The sequence below is a fragment of the Eriocheir sinensis genome, chromosome 67, assembly GCF_024679095.1.
Source record: "Eriocheir sinensis breed Jianghai 21 chromosome 67, ASM2467909v1, whole genome shotgun sequence".
In the NCBI taxonomy this organism is placed as follows: Eukaryota; Metazoa; Arthropoda; class Malacostraca; order Decapoda; family Varunidae; genus Eriocheir; species Eriocheir sinensis.
In genome coordinates, this window is record NC_066575.1 from 1960697 (window position 1) to 1980770 (window position 20074).

At 47.9% G+C, this 20074-nt stretch overlaps 3 protein-coding genes and 2 long non-coding RNA genes across 7 annotated transcripts in view; 3 read left to right on the forward strand and 2 right to left on the reverse strand.

Moving 5' to 3' along the window:
- The first annotated feature begins 5695 nt into the window (after nt 1-5695).
- Nucleotides 5696-8775, forward strand: LOC126987911 (uncharacterized). Its single transcript, XM_050845492.1, has 3 exons — nt 5696-5829; nt 7710-7866; nt 8214-8775. Exons 1-3 carry the CDS (start codon nt 5827-5829, stop codon nt 8567-8569), a joined length of 516 nt encoding a protein of 171 aa, XP_050701449.1. The 5' UTR covers nt 5696-5826; the 3' UTR covers nt 8570-8775.
- Nucleotides 8710-13125, reverse strand: LOC126987910 (uncharacterized). Its single transcript, XM_050845491.1, has 4 exons — nt 12546-13125; nt 12010-12261; nt 11701-11780; nt 8710-9168 (listed from the first exon to the last, which is right to left on the reverse strand). The coding sequence occupies exons 1-4, from the start codon at nt 12610-12612 to the stop codon at nt 9013-9015; spliced, it is 555 nt and encodes a 184-aa protein (XP_050701448.1). The 5' UTR covers nt 12613-13125; the 3' UTR covers nt 8710-9012.
- Nucleotides 9935-11813, forward strand: LOC126987913 (uncharacterized). The gene is made up of 3 exons (XR_007741277.1): nt 9935-11510; nt 11593-11633; nt 11671-11813. It is a non-coding gene; the product is annotated as an uncharacterized LOC126987913 (long non-coding RNA).
- Nucleotides 13126-14379: 1254 nt separating the features above from the next.
- The window catches only part of LOC126987908 (equilibrative nucleobase transporter 1-like), a 28547-nt gene continuing 22852 nt past the window's right edge, over nt 14380-20074 (reverse strand). For 2 of the 3 annotated variants that reach the window (XM_050845488.1, XM_050845489.1), the window contains 5 exons: nt 19707-19835; nt 18595-18793; nt 17552-17663; nt 14754-14918; nt 14380-14586 (listed from right to left, as the gene is read on the reverse strand). In XM_050845488.1, the coding sequence (XP_050701445.1) occupies nt 14763-14918; nt 17552-17663; nt 18595-18793; nt 19707-19835 (596 nt within the window). In that variant the 3' untranslated portion in view covers nt 14380-14586; nt 14754-14762. The remainder of the gene's footprint in view (nt 14587-14753; nt 14919-17551; nt 17664-18594; nt 18794-19706; nt 19836-20074) is intronic. The other variant, XM_050845490.1, reaches the window with a different exon arrangement.
- LOC126987912 (uncharacterized) lies at nt 14925-17537 on the forward strand. The gene is made up of 2 exons (XR_007741276.1): nt 14925-17243; nt 17347-17537. It is a non-coding gene; the product is annotated as an uncharacterized LOC126987912 (long non-coding RNA).

The window sequence follows — 20074 nt, forward strand, 5'->3', positions numbered from 1 at the left end:
TCGCGCTTCCCGCCACCGCCCACTCCCCTTCCACCATTCCCTTCCCTGCCGACCTCCACCTCTCCCTCACCCAGTCCCCTTCCACCATTCCCTTCCCTGCCGACCTTCATCTCTCCCTCGCCCAGTCCGCTTCCACCATTCCCTTCCCTGCCGACCTTCACCTCTCCCTCGCCCAGTCCCCTTCCACCATTCCCAGCCGCCCCCCACCACCGTTTTGGCTTCAGGTGTTGGAAAGAGGATGGCATTGCTGGTCCTCCGCTCCTCCGGCCAGTACACGGAGCCTCACCTAGCCTGCCCACGTGTGTCTGTCTGTGTGCCACGGACGGCTATCCCTTCATGCGTGCTGAGTGTGCTGCCCTGCGTGACGCCTCCCAACGAGTCCTGACACACACACACACACACACACACACACACACACACGCAGGAGGGTTGTCAGTGGCGGCAGCCCCAGTGTGACGTCTCGTCAAGGCTCGTGTGTCCCTGATTCATTCACATGTTCAGCCACGTTGAAAAATCAGCATACCAGCGAAGATTCTATTGTAGTTTTCATTTGATTATTCTTTCTTTTTTTATTATTTTATATATATTTTTATCTGTGCCTACAAATGATAGGAATTAGATGAGTGAAATTTGGCAATAAATAAAACACTGAATGCACTTGTTGTTTTAAAACGAATTTAGTTTCAAATCCGTTTATAGTTTACGTTAATTCAATAAAAAAAATTATAAAAAAAAGAAATAATGCTTTTGGTTACTCGATAAAAACTGACCCGTCTGAACATCTCGGACTTCTGAGAATGAGTTACAGGTGAATAGTGAAAGTGAGCTGAGCATAATACAGGTGAGCACAACGCAGGTGAGTGAGCACACACACGCGTACACATTTCCACGCTGCTTTGGATGTCTGGGAGCCGTGTTCTTAAAGACGCGTGTCCCCTTAAGCGCGTGACCCCTTAAAGTCGTCCATCCCTTAGAACGACCCTTATGCACACATCCGCCCTTCTGCCTCACCGCGCAAGGGGTGGGGGTGGGGGGCGTCTGTGGGCTCAGCGGGCGGCGCCGGCCAAGGCATTTCCACAGACATTTTCGGGTGGCGCCGGCATGACTGGGCTGTCCGCGGCCCACCTGTTGGGTAGCGGACGCCCGTGCCTTTATTTTCAAAGGCTTACAGCTCCTACAACAAATATTTTCAAAGCCCACAAAGGAGATAAGTCGGTTTCTCATGAGTACTTTTCACATACATGGTACATAGGCCGCGTCAAACTATCACTAGACTTATTAAGCTCATCATGGAAATGCCAAGAACGTCAACGAAGGACTTTTCAAGTGTGGGAGTGTAAGCCCCGAAAGGTTTGGGAATATGGTCCCAAATACACTGCACCTTATATGCTCTCCGCCCGCGTACTTTCCCCTTCCTTCACTCGCCCCCAACCCGCCCACCTCCACCTTGACCTGCCCATGTGTTGCCCTTCCCGCCTACTGCTACTGCTACGACTAGTATACTACTACTACTACTACTACTACTACTACTACTACTACAACCACTACTAAAAAGATGCCTCTACCCATGATTATTTTCCCGACACATAATCATACAGGTCTAATGACTGTGGCATCCAACCATATTACTAATACTACTTAGCACTAAATCTATACATAACACCTTATCATCTATTGCGTCTAGATCTCCCTTTCCTTCCCTACTCATGTCGCTCCCGACCCACCCTAATGTCACTCTCCACCACTGTGGCCTCATAGTCCATATTGGAAATGTTGGTGGCTTTTGGGCCAGAGTGTCTGGTGCCCCTGAGACATAGGATGGCCGACCTGAGCAGGGAGAACGAGAGGCGACACCTCATCCAGGCGACAACGTGGCTCCTTGGCTGATGCTTCTTTTCTGAGATTAGTTCCGCGAGTCGTGCGTAGACTACTACTACTACTACTTCTATTACTACTACCAATACTACTACTATTACTACTACTACTACTACTACTACTACTACTACTACTACGCTATTCTCTCTCTCTCTCTCTCTCTCTCTCTCTCTCTCTCTCTCTCTCTCTCTCTCTCTCTCTCTCTCTCTCTCTCTCTCTCTCTCTCCTCTTGATTACCATTTAGGATTAGGTTAAGGCTGCACACGCGTCGATAACCTTTTGAGAATATTGTATACTGTATATGTATATATTTTTCTCAATAAACGGTATCAAATCAAATCAAATCTCTCTCTCTCTCTCTCTCTCTCTCTCTCTCTCTCTCTCTCTCCACCCATCTTTTCCTCGTAATTTCCCACAATGAAACACACACACACACACACACACACACACACACACACACACACACACACACACACACACACACACACACACACACACACACACACACACACACGCACCTGACAGTCAACACTCACACCTTGCCCCATCCGTTCCCACACTCACCTTCACACAGAACGACACAAAAATCCACTCCTCACCTCTATTGACAAACTCATTTACACGCCGTCAACACTTCTATCACATCCCCCATCAACACATCTCCCCCAGTACTCCCATAGCCACCAGCATCTCTACCCCAATTCCAGGTATTTCTCCTTCTTCTAATTATCTCCTCGCCAACAGGTAAGTCCGTCGTGTTTACCTGGGGAAGCACACGTCACCTGGCCTCTGCTTTCGTCCCCGCGCAGCCTTGACCGTGGACCAAACACAACACAACCAGGAGAGCTTCAGTGAGTAGTGTAATTTCCTTCCGTCCCCCTCTCCCCCTCTGCTTCACTCCCTCCATACTCTCTCTCTCTCTCTCTCCGTTGGGGATTCCTCTTCTCTTGTTGTTGCTGTTGTTGATGTTGATGTTATTACCACATACACTCCCTTCTACCGGTCGGTGTCTCGTTCTCCTTCTTCCCTTCCAGCCCCCCTGTCTCCTTTTCTCCCTCTCTTGCTCCCCCATCATCTCTTATTATCTCCCTCCCTCTCTGCTAATATGTCTTCTCTTTTCCCCTCTTTCCATTCCTCCCTTTCTTTTTCTCTCCCTCCCTTCATCTCTTCTCATACCTCACTCCTTTTTCAACCCCCTCTCCCTCCTTCTCTTCAAGCTTTTCTCTCTCTCTCTCTCTCTCTCTCTCTCTCTCTCTCTCTCTCTCTCTCTCTCTCTCTCTCTCTCTCTCTCTCTCTCTCTCTCTCTCTCTCTCTCATTATCTTATCTAATTACTTCTTTATCTCCTTACCAAACTCCCTTATACTCCCTCTTTGTCAACACGCCTTCAGTTTACTCCTCTCTCCTTCCCTCCCTCCATCTCCTCCAGCCTCCCTTTCTCCCCCTCTCTCTCCCTTTCATCTCATTATCTAGCCTTCTCCCTTCCTCCCTACCAAGCTCTCACTCCCTCTCAGCCAACTTGTTTCCCTTCCTCCCTTACTCCCTACTTGTCATTCTCCCTTAAATCAATCTAACCCATCCCTTCCTCTCAACCTTCACCATTTTGCGTCCTCTCTTTCTATTCCCCCTTTCTTCTCTCCCTTCCTGTTTCCCTCCCTTCATGTTCCCTTTCCTTCATGCCTCTTTACAATCCTACAATCACTCCTTCCAACCTTGCTACTTCCTGTTCGCTTCCTATCTGTAATTTTCTCCCTCTCTGCCTCCTGTGCTTCCTTTCTATCTCTCTCTTCCTGTATTCCTCCCAGCCTCACTCATATCATTACTTAACTATTTTTCTTTCTTATCATTCTTTCTCTCTCTTATTCCTCATTTCAAATTCTACCTCTTCGCGTTTCTCTCTTATTGTTAATCTCCCTGTCTGGATCGTATGCTTCCCTTCAATCTCCCTTCTTTCCTATTTTCCTCCCTGCCTCTTATCTTCCTTCTACCACTGCTTACTTATCTTCCTTCATTGTCCCTTCTCCTCTCTCTAATTCTCGTTTCCACGTTATACCTCTTCTCTTTTCTCTCGTCTTGATAACGTTTCTGCCTCTCTGTCTGTCTCTCTCCTCTTCCTCATCCTTCTTTCTCTTCCTTATTCCTTCCTTGCTTCCAAATTCTACCTTTCTGCGTTCCTATCTTGTTCACAATCTCCTAGTCTTTCTCCGTCTTTATCTCCCCCTCCTCCTCATCTTTTCTCCTCTCCCTCATTCCTTGCTTCCAAATTCTTCCTTTCTGCGTTCCTCTCCAGTTCACAATCTCACAGTCTTTCTCCGCCTTTCTCTCCCCCTCCTCTTCCTCATCTTTTCTTCTCTCCCTCTCCTCCTCCGTACTCCCCAGTCCATTACTCCCTCTCCCCCTGACGTCACGGCTTCCCCGAACGTTGCAAACCACAACTTTCTAATCCATACACGAGAGGCGACTCAAGGTAAGGCCAGCGACAAGGGAGTATAGGTTAGGCAGGTAACAGGTGACCTTGAGCCGTGTATTCATCTGTCTAACGTTACCTGAAATCGAACGTTACCTTGATATTTTTTCCATTAGTGATTTCTTTTACTCCGCCACGGTCTGAAGGGCAGCTGAGAGCGTCACTAAAAAGGGGAAAAAATGGTTCAAATAAAATGAAAATCCCTCGTTCATATGATGTGATTTGTGGGATGAATGCAGGAGGGAAGGAAAAGGGGAGATGGGGAAAGGGAGAAGAGAAGGGAGATATGAAGGAAAGACTGGATAAGGAGCTGGAAGGAGGAGGAAAAGTGGACACGAGGGATAAAGGCGAAACGAAAGAGGAGGAGGAGGAGGAGGAGGAGGATAGTAATAGATGCAGGGAAGGGAGAGAAAAGTGATAAATGAAGGGGAGAATGTGAAAGGGGAAGAAATGAAGAGAGAAAAGAAGGGAAAGTGAGAAGAAAAAGGATATATGAGAGGAAATTAGAAGAGCAAAAGAGAAAGATCGAAAGGCAATATTGGATGGAGGAGGAACAGGAGAGTATAAGCAATGACTAGGGGAAAAGGCGGAACAAAGAAGAGGAGAAAGGAAAGTAGGAGTGGAGAGGAAATGAGGAGAAAGTGAGTCAACAAGAGGGAAGGAGGAATGAGAAAATGGAGAGAAAAAAAAAGATGATGCAGAGAAGGAAATAATGGGAAAGAAAGGAGAGGAGAAAAGAGGGAAGAAGAGGAAGGTCTAAAAATAGATAAAATGGAGTGAAGGAAAGAACAAAAATGGAGAGATAAAAGAGAGAAGCAAGATAATATGAAGAAGAGAGGTAGAGAGAAGAGGAAAGAAGGAATGAAGAGGAAAATATACGGTGAAGAGGTAAGAAGGAGGAAAAGGGAGGAGAGGGGAGGGAGAGAGAGGGAGATAAAGAGGCAAAGGGAGAGATATAAATGGGAGTAAAAGATAAGGGAAAGAAAGAAGATGTAATAGGGAGATGAAATGGGGAAAATGCAAATAGGGAAGAGAGGGGAGGCAATGAGGGAGGGAGATAAGTAGGGAGAGGTATATGGGAGGGGAAGATAAAGGAATAACTGAAGAGAATAAGTAGGAAAGTAAGGGGGAGGAAAAGGGAGAAGAGGGGAGTCAATAATGTAGGTAGAGGAGTAGGAGAAGGGAGACAGAGGGGAGGGGAGGAGGAAGGAAGTACTGAAGGGGAAGACAGGAGGTTGGGGAGGGGCTCAGAGGGGGAAGGGGAAGGAGGAGGAGAGGCAGGAGAGGAAGACAGGAGGCGAGGAAGGGGTGAGTCAAGGGGAAGGAAAGGGGGAGGGGGAGCCAAGTGACTTATATAAGGGAGTCGAGGCGGCCCGCAGCACACACCCGCACCTGCCTCCCCTCCGTCAGGCCGCCCTCACCTGCCTCGCCTCGCCGCCACCTGTTGACTCACGCGGGGAAGGAAGACTCACACCGCTGACCTAGAATGGTGAGTCCCGTGAACGTTAAGACAAGGAGAGGAAGATACTCCATTCGTACGGGAGACGCGCCAAAGTGTAAAAACAATATATATTAGAAAATACTTGTAGAATGAAAAATATATAACCCAGATTTAAAATATGTCTCCTACGTGATCAAATCCACGAGGCATTGAAAGCACCTTCATTATTTTTGTTAATGATGCGAGTCAGTTTAATCTTAATTGTGCGAAAAGTTTGAGTTATGAAGATTTTTTGTGACTAACTGATTCACTGTATGACGGACGGATGGACTGACTGGCTGACTGATTGTGTACCTGACTGACTAACTGACTAACTAACTGAGTAAGTATAAGATAATTAAGTAAGTGGTAATTATCATTCGTATCTTGATTCACGTAGTTTTTCCCATAACACACAAATTTTTTTCTAGTTTCTCTTCCTAAATGGTAGTGGTGGTTGTTAATTGTTAATGACAGTGACAACAGATACAATATATTTAATTCTTATATTTTTTAGCTACAAAATATAAGAAACGAAACAGACAAATTGTGAAATCTGAACAGGAAACAAAACTAACTTCATGGTGTTTCATATCCGTCCTCCCCACAGTTTCATTTCCCCCTCAGCGGCGCGGCATCCTGTTGGGTTTGTCTCTATTTATATCAAAATCCCCGACTTGACCTCCCCTCGCGTCCAACAATGAGGAAAGGATAATGAAGCTCTACGCCTTTATACCCGCGAGACATTCTAGTGCAGCAAAACTCTTAACGAAAGCTTAACCTTCTTGTCTTCCTCCTCTCTTTCCTCCTCCTACAGTTTGCCTTCTTCGCATCCTCTTCACTCCCCCTTCTCCTGCTCCTCCTTCCAGTACTCTTACCATTATTCTTCCTCAATTTGCATCATCTTCATTATCTATTCCTTTTATTCCTTAACTTTCCTTTTACATCTCTCCTGTTCCTTATCATCTAAATTTCTCTCATGCTAACATTCATTATGCTCTTTTATCCCACTATTTCCTCTCTCCTCCTCCTCTTCATGCTACTAGCAAAGAATATTAATCCATAGAGCAAAACGCAACTGAGCAAACTAGCTACCTCTCTCTCTCTCTCTCTCTCTCTCTCTCTCTCTCTCTCTCTCTCTCTCACACACACACACACACAAACACCAATCTTCCATTCCCATTGGATCCCTAACATCATATTGTACATTATACCGATTTTCTTTTTATGTATATACCTCTTGGTCCTAACCGTGTTCCTATAAACCACGAAAGGAAACACAAAAAATAGATTATAGTACATTTTTCCCTTTTAAACAATGCGTATACACTTTCCCTACCCCTCTACACACTTATCATTCACACGAAACATTTACCACACACTCCCTGGCAGACCGAAGAGGCAAACACTGACCATGGTAGCACAGGCGACCACTTCCTTTTTTCACACGGCTGGCGGTGCGTGGTGTCTCCCTGGCGGCGGACGTAAGACTGACACAACGCTGGAGTGCTGCTGACGGCAAACAAAAACAAAAACAAAAAAAATGAAGTAGTCCCGTTTCGTCCGAGTTCGAACAGACCGAACCTCCTCTTCCTCCTCCTGCTCCTTCTCGCTTGCTTTCTTCGTTTTTTTTTATCGTTTTTCCTATGCTAGAGTAGTTTTCTTTTTCTGGCTGGCAAGATATACTCATAATTATCATTCTGGTAAATTGGGATGCGCTTTTCTTCTTCTTGCCTGTTATTACTCTTGCTGATGTTACTGTTGTTATTTTCTTCTCATCAATATACGAGACTAGAGAACATATTAAATCAATGGAAAGTATATTCAAGTCTAAGTATGTATTGTTCTCCACGCTAGACTAACGTTCCCTTGCCCTTCCCCGCCTCCAGAAGTGTGTGTTCCTGCTGGCCGCGGTGCTGGGCGTGGCGTGGGCCCGCCCCGCCAAGCTGGACCAGTCCACCACAACGCCCCCGCCCGCCCACCTCACGCCCCTGCTGGTGAAGGACCTCGGCGACCTGCGCGTCCAGGTGTCGGAGCGTCAGAAAGGTAAGTAACGGGTAGGATGGTGCAGGTTTGTCAGATTATTCTTTACGCTTAATACTCGTTCGTCTGTCTTTGTGTCATGACCTATTGATGTTTTGGCTTCGAGGAAAAAACAAACAGGAAAAAGCAATCAGACATCATGCTGTTTTCTATTGTGCTGACGCTGGCGACTAATTCTATCGGTTGTAAGTCTGACAAAAGTCCGCAGCAGATCAAACTCACCAGATACACTACGACAGACGCGTGCACTGCAGTTACGTAGGCGAGGAGTGAGGCAGAAAGGCTATTAAAATATCAATAGAGTTACGTCTTTGTGGTGGAGGAATATTAACAAGGCGTGTGTGTTGCAGGTGAATATGGGCTGCGGGTGTACCAGAAGGGTGACGACAGGCACCAACTGCCCTCAACGGTTTGGTCGGTGCCCCATAACTGGCACCCGCCCGGTTTGGAGCGGTCGAGGATCGTGCACGCCGAGGTCATCTCCACCGGCGACGTGGTAATTGCTTTCTTCAGCCTAGAGAACGGCCTCGACCTCATCCTCCTCCCTAAGGAGCTGTTCGTCCAAAAGAAAACCGAATCGGGGATCATCGTGTACCCGAAGCTGCCCAGCCCCTGGCACCCCACAGTGTCCACGCCGTCCATGCGCTGGGAGTGGACCTCGGCGACCACAGAGTACTCGGTAGTCTCGCCCGACCCTCAGAAGTAAAGGGCGTGAGGACTCTGAGGAGGCGACGCGGACAGATGGGCGGCGGGCCCCTGTCAGCCTGCAGCCACACGAGGGAGGATGACAGTGTTGCGAGCTTGCGACGTCATCATGCATGTCGGTGTTCGTCATAGATATCCGTGTTTGTATATATATCCATCTTTATTAATAGAATCGTACACAGCCTTAATAAAAGAGATCCCAAAGGTCACGTGTCTCTGTCAAGCCCGTACTCTGCAGTAGGCGCCGCCGGGAAGCGTCAGCCGCGGGAGGGAGTCGCTGGCCATCCCACCCTGAAGAGGAGAATGCTTGCCAACACCCGCCACTTGAAGCGCCCAACAAACACACACACACTCCCTGAAGAAGCCACACCGGGAAGAAGTTTGGCCTTGGCGAAAAAGTGTGAAGATTCACAGGCAGTGACGTGCCATTGGACAGGCGGGGCCTCACGTCTGCGCCCCGGCCACCCAGGCGGGGGCGTTAGTGAGGTCCAGCCGCCGGGACATGTAGTTGAGGGTGTCCTGAATACGCCGCAGTTCCTCATCCAGCACGGCGGCGCGGCGGCCCTCCAGCCCCAACAGCCCCGCCTCCACCGCCGCCACCTGCAGGAGGACCAACAATGAATGTGAAGGACTTGTTGTCTGTTGCTGCTGATACTAATGGAGGCAAAGTTACTGTTATCATTTCTGTTACTTGTATCCCTTCTGCCGCCACTGATGTAAATATATCTTAAAATGACTACACTCCTATTGCTGCCACCACTGATGATGTACTATACTGCCACGGCCTCTACACTACTGCTGCTCCTGCTCCTGCTTGTGTGCCTAATATTGTTATTTACTATCATGAAACAGATCCTTTTATACAATAAAGGAAACAGCTCAAGGGAGGAAACAAAAAACAAAACAACAAAAAAAGCCTGCCAAGCCGAGCGGGAGCAGCTCCCGCAAATGTAAACAGGAGTGGCCTGAATGGAGGTCTATATGGATATAAGATAGAAGCAACACTGCGGAGGAGATTGAGAGGTAGAAGGCTGTCCGTAAGAGGAAGAGTGTTGGTGAGACGAAAGAGCCTTTGACTCCACTCTGTCCAAAAGGGCTGTGTGTGTAGAGCCACCCACACATGGGATGCGAACCCCAAAAGTGGGCGGAGAAGGCCCTTGTATATGGACAGCATTTGGTGGAGACGATAAAGAACGCCTAGCTAACCTTGAGGAGGCTGATTTAGCACAACTACTACAACTACTACTTCTACTACTACTACTACAACTACTACTACTACTACTACTACTACTACTACTACTACTACTACTACTACTACTACTACTACTACTACTACTAATAATAATAATAACAAAAATGAGGAGGAGTAAGAGATGGCAGGAATGTATCTCACTCCTATCCCACTCGATAAAGAGAGTAAACAATGTGAAGAGAGACCAAAAGAGGAGGTCAGAAGAAAGGCGGAAAGAGGAGAGAACATTAGAGGAAAAGAAAGGAAATAAAGGCGGAGGAATTAAAGATACAGAAGGAAAAGACCGAAGCGGGAAAATAATAAAATACATGAGGAAAGCAAGATATAGATAGATGTACAGATAGAAAGAAAGATAGATAGAAAAACAGATAGGTAGATAGATAGATAGATAGATAGAGAGATAGATAGATAGACAGATGGATAGATTGAGAGATAGGAGAGAGAATGAAAAAAACAACAACACTTGCCGCTATGTGCAATGAAATAGAATCCCAGAACAACAAACAAACGGCCCCACAACTGCATTATGAAACCTGACAAGTACTGGGTAGGGTTTACACAAGGGGGGGGGTCGGGGAGAGAGAGAGAGAGAGAGAGAGAGAGAGAGAGAGAGAGAGAGAGAGAGAGAGAGAGAGAGAGAGAATAAAAAAGTAAACAATATACACACCAGGAAAGAAAAAGTGAGGTGTCAAGCAGGACAGAGTAGTCGTGAGGCAGGCTGAAGCAGGCTGAGGTAGGTTAAGGGAGGCAGTCTGGACACATCCATTATTCCTCCCTCGCTGCTGATCACACAAAGCCGCGATGGTCCTATGGTCTGTTGCATTTAATCGGTCCATCGCCAAAGCGGGAATTTTGATGGATGTTGCACCTGCGTATTTCTAGTTCTTGAATACGTGAAAATCAACTGCTGTGATTGATATTAAAGCTACTGTTTGTGTATACCCCCAAAATTCAATCCATATAAATTCCAAACATACAGATTAGCATCGATAATACACCATACAAGCACACGAGAGGACAAGTTTGTATCAAAAGGTATAGTCAGATCATACGCAAACGATCTATGCTATGGCCTTTCAAATGCCTATAATTAATTTAATTTTAGGTACATTAGAAGACATATGGTTCCGCAAATGCAAGTAAAGGGTATTGTGATATTCGAAATAACATGAAATATTAAATAACAGTTGAGTATGATGCTAGGCTATTTTGAATGTTACCCACGTTATACACATGTAACAAATCATCAAAATTCCTTATGTATAGAGGCACTTGCAGAACCAGGTGTCATTATATGTCCCTACAATGAGATGAATTATAGGTATTTGGAACACTGATCTCTAAACAATACAGACCAGTGATTTGAAAGCCAATAGAGCGTTCGAGTATGATCTGAATATACTGTTTGATACAAGCTTGTCTTTTCATGTGCTTGTGTGGCAGATTATCGATGTAAATCTGCATGTTTGCGATTTATATAAGAGGTTTTGAGGGTTCTTTGTATACACAAGCACTCAAATGAAGGACCAAGAATAAAAAGTTGATCTACAAGCAATCATGACCTTACAATGCGCAGGTGCCACATCCACTTTCGTGAGTGGAGAGACGTAATGAAACAGACAAAACACTTTGAATAACGAGGCAGGACTGAGACAGGTGCGAGGCAGGAACAGGTGTGAGGCATGTAAGGGTGAGGCACAGGTGAGTCAGGCACAGGTGAGTCAGGCACAGGTGAGGCACAGGTGAGTCAGGCACAGGTGAGGCAGGCACAGGTGAGGCACAGGTGAGGCAGGCACAGGTGAGGCAGGCACAGGTGAGGCAGGCACAGGTGAGGCACAGGTGAGGCACAGGTGTGGCAGGCAGTAGGACAGAACGCTTACCCGGGCCTCGAGTCGGTGTCTGATGGCCAGCACGGTCTCCCTGAAGGCCTTGGGCAGCAGAGGCAGGTCGGCGCCTCGGTCTGCGGCGGGACACATTTTTTAGTCACTTTTTCTTTTTTTCTCCCCAAAGTACCCCTATGACCCCCCCCCCCCCCACGTGTCCCCTGATATACTGTAGTGAATATTAACACGGTACTTTGGCTCCCGGATTTTGTATATATGTACATTATTCTTCTCCAGTTTCATCACTTTTTACATTAACACAAATCACTTTTTTTTCTGATTAGCCTGCACCACTACACGACTTACTCGAGCTGCTGATCTCCAGGTGCAGCGGGCGTGTGGGCGAGGATCTGAGAGTGACGGGCGTGAGGGGCAGAAGGGCGCCGCGGGAGTCTCGTAGCCTCACGTAGCAGTGGGTATGATGCCCCTTAGCGTGGCCCAGACCCGCCGCCTGCAGCAGTGCCGCTTGAACCTCCCGCGCCGTCCAGTGCGGCCACATCTTCACATTCAGCAGCCGCTTCTTCCTGCCGCCGCTGGCCGCCCCCTCGCCCTCGCTTGCTGCAACGCCACATCACTAAGGCACCTTCACACCAATACCCTCCCCGCATACAACACAGGTCACACTGCACGGCCAGGTATGGCACCATGCGGGGAGGACTGCGCGTGTTAGCTTAGTCTCCCTCAAATGTGTACCAAAGAAAACTGTACAGTATGTAAACAATTTCAATCAATATTCGCCATGTGTTTACATCATCTGGCTCTCAGCAGTGTGGGCTGAGGGCTGGCGGACTAACACAGACCGTGGAGCAGCTGAGGGCACGTCAGGCACACACGGTACTTACGGAAGTCAGTGCCCGCGTCAGCGTCGATCAGCAGGGCCCAGAGGGTAAGCGGCGCGGCGTCCACCATAGCCGTGCGGGCGAGACTCGACGAGTGCCGCGGAGGAATGACGTGAAGCCCTCCAGTCTTGCTCACCTCCACCACTCCCTGCCCGTCACTCGTCAGCCCCCGCGGCCGCACCTCACGCCGCCCGCCCCCCGCCTGGCCTGCTGTGCGGTGGCACCGTCGTGCTGCGGGCAGTGTTGGGTCTCCGACGTGGAGATAACACTGACCGGTTATCGTCGCTGGTTTCCTGTCGCTCGCCAGCTTGTGTTGCCAGTATTTTATTTACTACTTAGAATGTCCGTCTGTGTGAGGGGATGCGGGGCACAGGCGGCCTCACTGCGCTGCACAGCTCCCTCTCTGTTTATATTTAGATTAGCAGTCCATGGAAACCCAGCGGTTAACAGTAGAGCTCAGCGTTCAACGACTAAAATCATGTCTAGTTAGCACGCCAGCTGAGCCTCGTCCGTCACACCTCGTGGTGGCCCTGGCTGGAACGCGGCACCTCCGCGCGGCACGGCTGTCAAGCAACACTAGTAGTGCAGGCCGTCCTTGGCGGACAACACAAGCAACGCGGTGCATTAATAGCCCAGAAAACTTGCCAAGCAATTATTGTCAACACACACACACACACACACACACATATCTTGCCAACTCAGACACCACAAAGCTGGTGGAGGGGGGAGAGGGGACAAGAGGCTGCGTACAAAAGCCTGTGATCACTGTCTACAGCGTCACTAATTTTCTGAATGCTTTGGATTGTTCGTCAAATCCGCGTCTGATATTTACGTATGATCTTTCCCTGCCGTACGAGTGTTCTCTGCGTCTTTTTTATTTTATTTACGCAACGAGTCCCGTCACGTGTAGAGGGTTAAAAAATGCTACTTCTTGAAAACTCATAATACTTATTCCGGACGAGGTCCAATCTAATCCTGAAGTGACCTAAGATGACTTTCACCTTGTGGAGGTGTGCTGGTCCTATCTTTTTCCTTCCTTCCTCTGCCTCACTTCATAATCATAAATGGATCAGTCGATCTCGAGAGTTCCGAGGCCGCAGGAAGCCCCTCATGTGGCCCCGCACACCCAGGAACTCTGCATTACTACTTTTTACCCGTGATTTATTCTTCCCTACAAGCAGCCCGCACCGCCACGTCCGCCTTGGTGTTAGCGGCTCGTCAGCGTGCCTCTTGCTTCGCTGCTCAAGGCCTGTCCATGTATGGGTTCTGGCCTTGCGGTGGAAGTTCCAGCAGCATGTGGCAGATACCAGTGTGCTGGGCTTGGCTTGTGACTCATCCTGGAACATACGCGTCTTGGGGCATCCAGAAAGTTTGGTATATACAAATTTTTATTATGAAAAAATATTTTTCACAGACAAACAAATTATGGCACTAGAGGGCGTCCACTGAAGGCACTGAGGATGTGGCTGAGCAAGTGTACGTCACAACCTGTCACAGCGGATGCAATATTGCACATTTCATTATATATATATATATATATATATATATATATATATATATATATATATATATATATATATATATATATATATATATATATATATATATATATATATATAGTGACACGAGTCTCATAGAAAAACAATAAGCTGTTCTCTAAAAAAAATATATATGGAAATGGTGTCACTTCGCGTACACACAACACACAGACACACGCGCCGGGCACTCCCTCTGCACGGCTGCGGCACACACTTGCTGCTGCACGGCGTGGCGGCGCCGCGGCTGCAGGGGTGGCAGTGGTCGCTGGCATAACGGCCGACAGGTGCGTCCCGGCTCGCCCAGGTGAGTGAAGATCAACACTTTGTAGGCCCCTACGTAAGGTTATTTACGTAACGGTGTGAGCAAAACAGTAACAAGCAGACGGTGGGCGGCGGGACGGCCAGCGGCTGCACAGGAACACACTGCCTCTGCGGGAAGGAGCGTCCATCACAGTCCAGTGGCCTGCCGGGGGCAGCACGGGACTCGTTGTGGCAGGGAAGACAGCCTGCGTGACACCATATATTTAGGCATATGCAAATTCCCAGAAATATGTACATAAACGCCAACAGAGGACTGAATGATATGTGTGACTTGGTTTTAAGTGTTTTTAGTAACATTTAAATGATAAATGTATGTCTGCACCGTGGGCCACAGACAGCTGCCCTTTCTTACCTTCGCCCGCTACATCCTCGGTCCGTGCCCGTTCTGTTCGGGGAGCAGCGGGTTCTGCTTAACGCTGTCCCGCACGGTGACGGCGTGGCGCACGAGGGGCGTGAAGAGTAGGTGCACCGGGTACGTCACGCACAGCACCGTCAGCACCAGCACGAACCCGTGGGCCTGGGGGAGACGAAGGGGAAGGAAAAAAGTTAGTACCCGCTCCCTCATCACGCAGCATTTCTCAGCTTTCACATCCTTCACCTTATTGCTTTTCCTCTCAATCCAAATCCTCCTCCCCTTCCTCCTCCTCCTCTTCCTCCTCTTCCTCCTCCTCCTTCTCCTCACAAGAGACTCGTAGCCAATCAGCTCGTCTAGGTTACCCAGCCATCCAATCAAGGTCACTGCGAAGGCTTCTCACATCAATACATCCCTGCCACACTTTTCCGTCTTTGCTGCGTAGTCTTCCTTCTACTTCTTATCTGTGATTAGCTGGGAATAGTTTTTATTTCTCTTCACCTATTTTTAAATCATTCGTCATACCGGTTTTACCTTAATTTCAAGAGGGTAAACAACCCCCGATCCGGGCTACTTAGGTCACTCACACCGCCAGGAATACCTACTGTTATCCGGAAATATCCAGTTTTTATTTGTCTTGAACCTTTTTCATTATACGTCATTTTGTTTTTTCCTTAATTTCAAGCGAGTAAACAACCCCTGAGCCGGGGCACTCAGGAACACGCCGGGAACACGAGAGCCACAGTCACGCCCATCGATAAGAAGCCGTGGGGGGGACGCGCACTCGGATCCTCTTGGACCCGAGCCGAGGCATGGCCGAGCACTCACCAACCATGGCATCGTCCAATTCCCCATGTCACTTACTATGAAGCTAACGCAGTGTAGGGCTTGGCACACAAGGCTCACAATCAAGAGATCCCGGATTCGACCCCGAGCAGCGGAGGGGAGACTTTTTTATTTTATTTTTACGTCGCGGCCTATTGCGCCAGTAGGCTTCTTCCCGGTGGGGCCTGATGGTTTGCCCAGCCCGTTCTGGCGCAGGCGAGTGTTTATAGTGGCGCCATCTTGTGTTGGCTCATCTTTGAGCCTCTCTTTGGAGAAGTTATCTAGAGCCCGGGTTGATGGGTGGTCTTCAGGGCAGCATGTGGGTAATGGGTAGCCACTCGGCGGTGACTGAAAAACCTCAGCGATGCGGCGGCCAGGATTCGAACCCGCGTCCCACCTTAAGCTCCTGAACGCGGGGCCGTCACGCTAACCACTCAGCCACCGCCTCCCAAAGTACTCTCATTCCTAAAGTACCGGGTGCCAATCGGTAGTAGTGGCCGGCATCACGGGGAGGTGACCTGCATGCCTTCCGTCTCAGCTCGTCTGCGCCGCCATAGCGTGAGGAAGATTGTCTCTAGGCTCTGTATGGGGCGGATCTAAGACCCCACAAGGCACCCGAAAGTGTTCATAATACAGCATCACGCTTCTTGGTCAAGTGCCGTTACCCTCGAGCTATGGATCTTTTAATATCTTTTATTTCTTCCTTTTCTCGGAAACTGAGGGAGGTACTGTAGTACAAATGAGGCTGTCCTCGCTGTGCAGTGTCATGCCCTAGGACTGAAGGAGGAAAGACAGCAAGTGAAGAGAGGAAGTCCTTGCCCTGCTGTGCGTGCATTATGAGGAAAGAAGAATGAGGGAAGGAAGCAAGGCAAGGGATTAATAAGTCCTCGCTGTGCTCAAGGTTCATCAGGAGGAAAGAGGGAGAGTGAGGAGGAGGAGGAGGAGGAGGAGGAAAGGAATAAGAAGATGAGAAAGCAGTTGTCCTATAGTATATGCATTTATTAAGATGATGGAAGAGGAAGGAAAGACAAGAGTTCACCTTCACCATTCAATGCAAATAGAAGAACACAGGAAGAAAGAAGGAAGGAAGGCAGAAAGCAGCTCCGCACGACGTAAAACACATGGATGAAGATGAACAGGAAAAGGCAGAGGGAGATGTTCTTACTGTGATGCATAAAAAAAAAAAAGATGAATGGAATGGAAAGAAGGAGGGAGGAAGGCAGCAGCTCCTCACCTTGCACCACATATGGAAGAAAAAACCCAAGAAGGAAGAAGGAAGGAAGGAAGAAGGAAGGGAGGGGGGAATGAAGGAAGGAGAGAAGGAAGGAAGGAAGGAAGCAACGAAGGAAGGATAGCAGAACGGAGTGAAGGTAGGTATTTCCTCTTACTCTGCAGTACACCTGGAAGAAGAAAAAAGAAGGGAGGAAAGAAGCAGACAAGAAAGACAGGAGTTTACCTTCACCATGTGGTACGAATTGAGAGAGAAAGAAGTGCCAACCGATGTTCTTACCATTTACAACAAATGAAAGAAGATTGGGAGAAGGAAGAAAGGGAGAAGGAAGGAACGAAGGAAGAGTATAACATGACATGAGGAAAGGGACAGGAAGGAAAGCCGTATGCTCTTAAGTGTACAACATAAGAAAGAAGATCAGGAGACGAAGGAAGGTGTATAGCATGATGAGAGAAAAGGAGAAGGAAGGAAGGAAGGAAGGAAGGAAGGAAGAGTATAATAACATAAGAAAGAAGATCAGGAGCTAAAAGATGGAAGGTGTATAGCATGATGAGAGAAAAGGAGAAGGAAGGAAGGAAGGAAGGAAGAGTATAACATGACATGAGGAAAGGAACACGAAGGACAGCCCCATGCTCTTAAGTGCACAACATAAGAAAGAAGATCAGGAGCTAAAAGATGGAAGGTGTATAGCATGATGAGAGGAAAGGAGAAGGAAGGAAGGAAGGAAGCCCCATGTCCTTACCAAGTAGTACATGTGCTGCGCCCAGACGAAGTGCGGGTACTGCAGGAACATGAGCACGGCCGTCACGGTGCCGTAGATGCCCATCAGGCGGTTGAAGTGGTCCACGGGGAACCTGCGGGGGGCGGCGAAGGGGAGTTGGTTAGGGAGGTTTTACAAAGTACTTTTACTCACTCTTCAACATGTACCACGACAGAAAATATCGTTCAGATTTTAAAGGAAGAAAACTCAATTTATTAAACGTGAACTTGCAAGAGGCAGCGACGATAGTGTGATAGTGACGTATGCTAAAAAAAAAAAAAAGGATGTTGCTAATGAAGAATGCCTCGGCCCATCAGTGTTTACCTTGTTGATGCAGGTGTTGCTGATGAAGGGTGACTTGCTATTATATTTATTATTCAGCTTTTATTCGGTATGTAATGATATGAAAAATGCTCATGCCTGGGAAACTTCATTTTTCATCTCAGTAGCCTTTTTATCTTGATCAGAGGCCTTCACGACAAGCCCTTTCAGATGAGCACACTTCACGTGACACCACTCAGGGCACAAACAGCATGCAATCCACTTATCGCCTGAATAGTCTCCACAGACGCAACACACGTCTCTCAGAGTCCTGCTGCTGCTGCTTGCTATTGTAGTCAGCAGTTACAGGAGCACAACCACTAGCCCCCCCCACCCCCCCCACCCACCCACACACACACACACACACACACACACACGCCATCCCACTTTCCCTAATTTACCACCCACTCACACCCACCTAAGCACTCCACACATTGATCTTTGGCTTATTCCACCCTCTTATTAACTCGCCCACACACCACTCTCTTACCTACCGATCCACACACCCATCGCCTTGCCAACTCACCCACCCACACACCCACTTTCCCACCCACCCATCCACTACATCCACCACCTTACCGAACTCACCCATCCATACACCCATCACTCTTTCATGTCACCCACCCACACACCCAACACCCTATATACCATCTTCCACATCCACACACACACCACTCTACCACTCATCTCCTTCCCTCACCCACCTGATCCTGATGAAGGCGGTGGACACGGCTATGACGCACGGCCTTGAGATAACCATACACGCGAGGGACATGAAGACGGCGGCGGGGTGCAGGAAGAACATGCAGGCGTACATCAGCACCGTGGCGATCGTGGTGACCAGAAGCGGCAGGAAGGACGCCTGTACCTCCTTCACCCGCCGCGTCAGGTCGTCAGGAGAGGCTGTAGGGGGGACAGGATGTGATGACGGATTCCTTAACGATCCCTCCGTATTCAGGATCTAACCAAACCTTCTCTCATTACTATTTCACTCCTAATTCTCTTCTCTATTTTTTCTAACAACCTTATTTACGTTTAGAGATCCATCCCATTCAAGAATAACAAACCTTCTCCTCTCTCTTTTCCTTCTTCCTTCTCTTCTTCTTCTTTTTCTTTCTCTACGTTTCTCACCAACGTTCCTTAGCAATCCATAATCATCAAATCTAAAACCAAAATCCATCATCCTATCCCTTTTCTTTTTTTTCTTTTCCCACCCAAACTAACACACACACAACACAGAGACAAGGAGAGGAACAAAAGGAGCACCTTCCATGCCTTTCATTTTCCTTCCCTACTCCTCCAAATCTAACACATAAACACAATTCATTTCACGGCGGGGAGAAGAGGATACAAGCCCCTTCCATACCCTTCTTTTTCCTTCCCTACTCCTCCCAACCTAACACAGAGAGACAACACTATTTCATGGCGGGAAGAAGAGGATACAAACCCTTTTCATGCCCTTCCTTTTCCTTCTCAACCCTTCTCTTTCATTTCTTTCTAACAATCTGATCCACATTTCTCGAGTTCTTAGCAATGCAAAATCTAACCTTCCTCTCCAAGACCTTCCTTTTCCTTCTTAACCCTTCTCCTTCATTTCTTTTTAACAATCTTATCCACATTTCTCGAGTTCTCAGCAATGCAAAATCTAACCTTCCTCTCCAAGACCTTCCTTTTTCTTCTTAACCCTTCTCCTTCATTTCTTTCTAACAATCTGATCCACATTTCTCGAGTTCTTAGCAATGCAAAATCTAACCTTCCTCTCCAAGACCTTTCTTTTCCTTCCTAACTCTTTCACACCGCAAAAAATGGTACTCACTTCGCTTGGCCCGCCGCACCATGTAGTCGGTGAAGATGCCTCCCAGGGGCCCGAAGAACACCGTGATGAGGTTACTGTAGCTGTAGAGAGCCGAGTAGCGCCCCGCCTCCTCCACCGAGCACGACGTCACTGAGGAGAGGCAACAAGCGTCAGGGCGGGTTGAATCGCCAGCAGGAAAAAAGGACTGCATTGACGTACTATTCTCTAACTGGCTATTTATACCCTAGTTAATGCGCTAGGCAATTAAAAAAAGAAAAGAACTAAGAATCTGTGTTCATACTTTAGGTAATTTTAGTTCATTCACATTTAGATGCAAACAAAAATACGGTCAACAGCACTTCTAACAACAACAGCTCTTAAAACAATGA